General features: G+C 45.0%; 1 protein-coding gene across 1 annotated transcript; it reads left to right on the top strand.

Annotated features, from left to right (window-relative positions):
• Positions 1–2,261: 2,261 nt before the first annotated feature.
• LOC139150887 (uncharacterized) lies at positions 2,262–2,678 on the top strand. Its single transcript, XM_070723327.1, has one exon. It carries the CDS (start codon positions 2,262–2,264, stop codon positions 2,676–2,678), a length of 417 nt encoding a protein of 138 aa, XP_070579428.1.
• The last annotated feature ends 230 nt before the right edge of the window (positions 2,679–2,908 follow it).

The following is a 2,908-nucleotide window of genomic DNA, read 5'->3' on the forward strand; positions in this document are numbered from 1 at the left end:
ACAATGGTATGTAGACGACCAAGACGAGTCATATAGAGAGGCTTGGATAGAACCAGAATACAGATTCGGCAACCCTGCAGTCATAACCGCAGTAATCCTGGAAAGACTGAAGTCCTTCCCGAAAGTTAAACCAGACGAATGCAAAAAGCTACTCGAACTCTCAGACTTATGTTCCACACACAGAGGCACACATGAGAAAACTTCCTGACCTTTCGTTCCTCAATACACTACAGGACTCAAGCCTGTCATGGAAAAGTGACCAAGATTCGTCCTCAACAAGTGGAGGGATAACATGGCATCTTACAAACGACACCACAAAACATTTCCTCCATTCAAGTTCTTCACAGACTTCCTGAAAGACACAGCAAAAGCAGCATGCAATCCTGATATTTCAAGATCAGACGACATACCCCCATGGAACGTCAACAAAGAACAAGAGACTATCTGCGCTTCTTTGGGTCAAAGACAATGACCCCACAAAATCAGTAATTCAGTACGCATGTTTGGCAATGTCTCTTCACCAGCCATTGCTACCTTCGGACTGAGAAAGATCGCTTTTACGTCGACCGGCGGACTAACCCCAGCACCAGATGCACAGAAAGCTATCAGTCTCATCAATAGAACAAGAGACTTACTAGCGACCAGAAACATTAACTTCCACAAGATCGTTTCTAATGACAAAGAAGTCATGACCACACTACCAAACGAAGTACGAGCCAAAGATCTACAGAGTTTGGATTTGAACAAGACACCTTACCAACACAGAGATCATAAGGGTCAAGTGGTCTCTAGAGGCGGATGCATCACATTCGAACTAGACTTGAAGGAGAAGCCATTCTCACGGCGGGTAGGACTGGCGATCGTCAACTCAATATACGATCCACTCGGTATACTCGCACCAGTTTCCATAGAAGGAAAACTAATACTACGAGACCTCATGACAGAAATTAAAGGACGCAACTCATCAAACCTTTGATGGGATGAAACATTACCAGAAAAATACTTTCCCAGATGGACACGCTGGTGCAACAACCTCAACTACATCACAAAGATACAGCTACAGCGATGCTACACCCCACCCACCTTCGAACCCATACAGAAAACTGAGTGTCACATTTTCTCTGACGCCAGTAATGAAGCCATAGGTGCTGTAGCATACATGCGGTTGAGCAACCATGAAGACAACGTCAACGTATCATTCATACTTGGCAAAGCAAAAGTAAACCCGACTCATGCAGTCTCTATACCTCGCCTAGAACTGTGTGCAGCAGTCCTAGCGACAGAACTCGCACAGAAGATCACATAAAAAATGGGCCTGAACATCGACAACGTCATATATCACAAGGACAGTGAAATCGTCCTTGAATATATAAACAACAGCTCGAAACATTTCCACGTATACATAGCGAACACAGTAGAAAGGATACACAACATCTCATCACTACACCAGTGGCGACATGTGTCTACACAAAAAATCCAGCTGATATCGCATCACGCAGTATACCAGCCCCCAAACGCAACTCAACTATCTTGCTATCAGGACCAGCATTCCTGTGGCAGCGAGACGAGCAAGACAACCATGAAGAAACAGAACACAAATACACAGTAAGTGACGAAGACCCTGAGGTCCGCAAACAATTTTTGTCCTCAACACATCATCAAAGGAAGTAGAACCAGACGACTTAGGTGCTCACCGATTTCAACGATTCTCATCATGGAGATCCTTGAAGAGAAGTATCGCCAACTTTATAGGCAAAATCAGACAAAGAAAATCACCAGAAAAGACAGACAAAAAAAGAGGAAGAGAAGTCTCCAGAAGAACTGAAAATTGAGATAATGGCACAAGCAGAAACCATAATCATACGCTCAGTACAGAAAAGTGTGTTTTGTAAAGAATATGAGATACTATCTGCAGCAAAGTAAGCAGGCACTGACAACAACAAACTACAGAAATGAAACCCCATCAGCCGGATGAACCCATTCATCGATGAAAAAGGACTCATCTGCATAGGAGAAAGACTTCGCAATCTGACAGCGACCTCTGCGACCGACACCCCATCATCCTCCCACAGGACAACCACACTTAACGACTTATCATCGATCATGTACATCGACAAATACAACATCAAGGCAGATAACTCACCCTGTCAAACGTCAGAGCTAATGGCTGTTGGATCATGGGTGTACATGACATGGTAAGAAGTATACTACACAAATGTGCGATATGTAGAAGACTGAGAGCAAAACCACTCACTCAACTCATGGCCGACCTACCCTCAGACAGAACAGAGAAAACCCCACCATTCACCAATGTCGGCCTGGACGTATTCAGCCCCTGGGGTATAGCTTCTCACAAAACCAGAGCTGGTACGTCTGAAGCAAAGAGTTGGGCAGTCTTCTTTGTCTGTCTCTACACAACTGCAGTACACATAGAAGTAATAGACTCCATGGACACTTCAGCCTTCATCAACGCCCTACGTCGCTCCATAGCTATACGCGGCAACATCAAGAAACTCAGATGTGACCAGGGCACCAACTTCATTGGCGCAAAGAACGAACTTCAAGCAGAAGCTAAAGAGCTGGATCAAGACTGCATCAAGAAATTCCTTACAACAAGAGATTGTGAGTGGATTTTCAACCCACCTCACGCATCCCACTTCGGTGGTACATGGGAATGACAAATTGGTACCATCAGATGCGTTCTTGACTCCATGCACTATCAACAAGGCAAGCAACAATACACACCTGACTTGCTGACAATTCTCATGGCAGAAGCCAGCGCCATCGTCAACTCCAGACAGTATCATCAGATGCGAACGATCCCCTAGCTCTCACCCCAAATATGCTACTCACCATGAAGACTCAATCACTGACCCCACCACCAGGCTCATTCGTCCAACAAGACATC

The sequence above is a fragment of the Ptychodera flava genome, chromosome 2 (genome assembly GCF_041260155.1).
Source record: "Ptychodera flava strain L36383 chromosome 2, AS_Pfla_20210202, whole genome shotgun sequence".
Classification (NCBI taxonomy): Eukaryota; Metazoa; Hemichordata; class Enteropneusta; family Ptychoderidae; genus Ptychodera; species Ptychodera flava.

Coding starts and splice junctions, on each gene's coding strand:
- LOC139150887 (XM_070723327.1), top strand. CDS start 2,262: ATGGCCGACCTACCCTCAGACAGAACAGAGAAAACCCCACCATTCACC.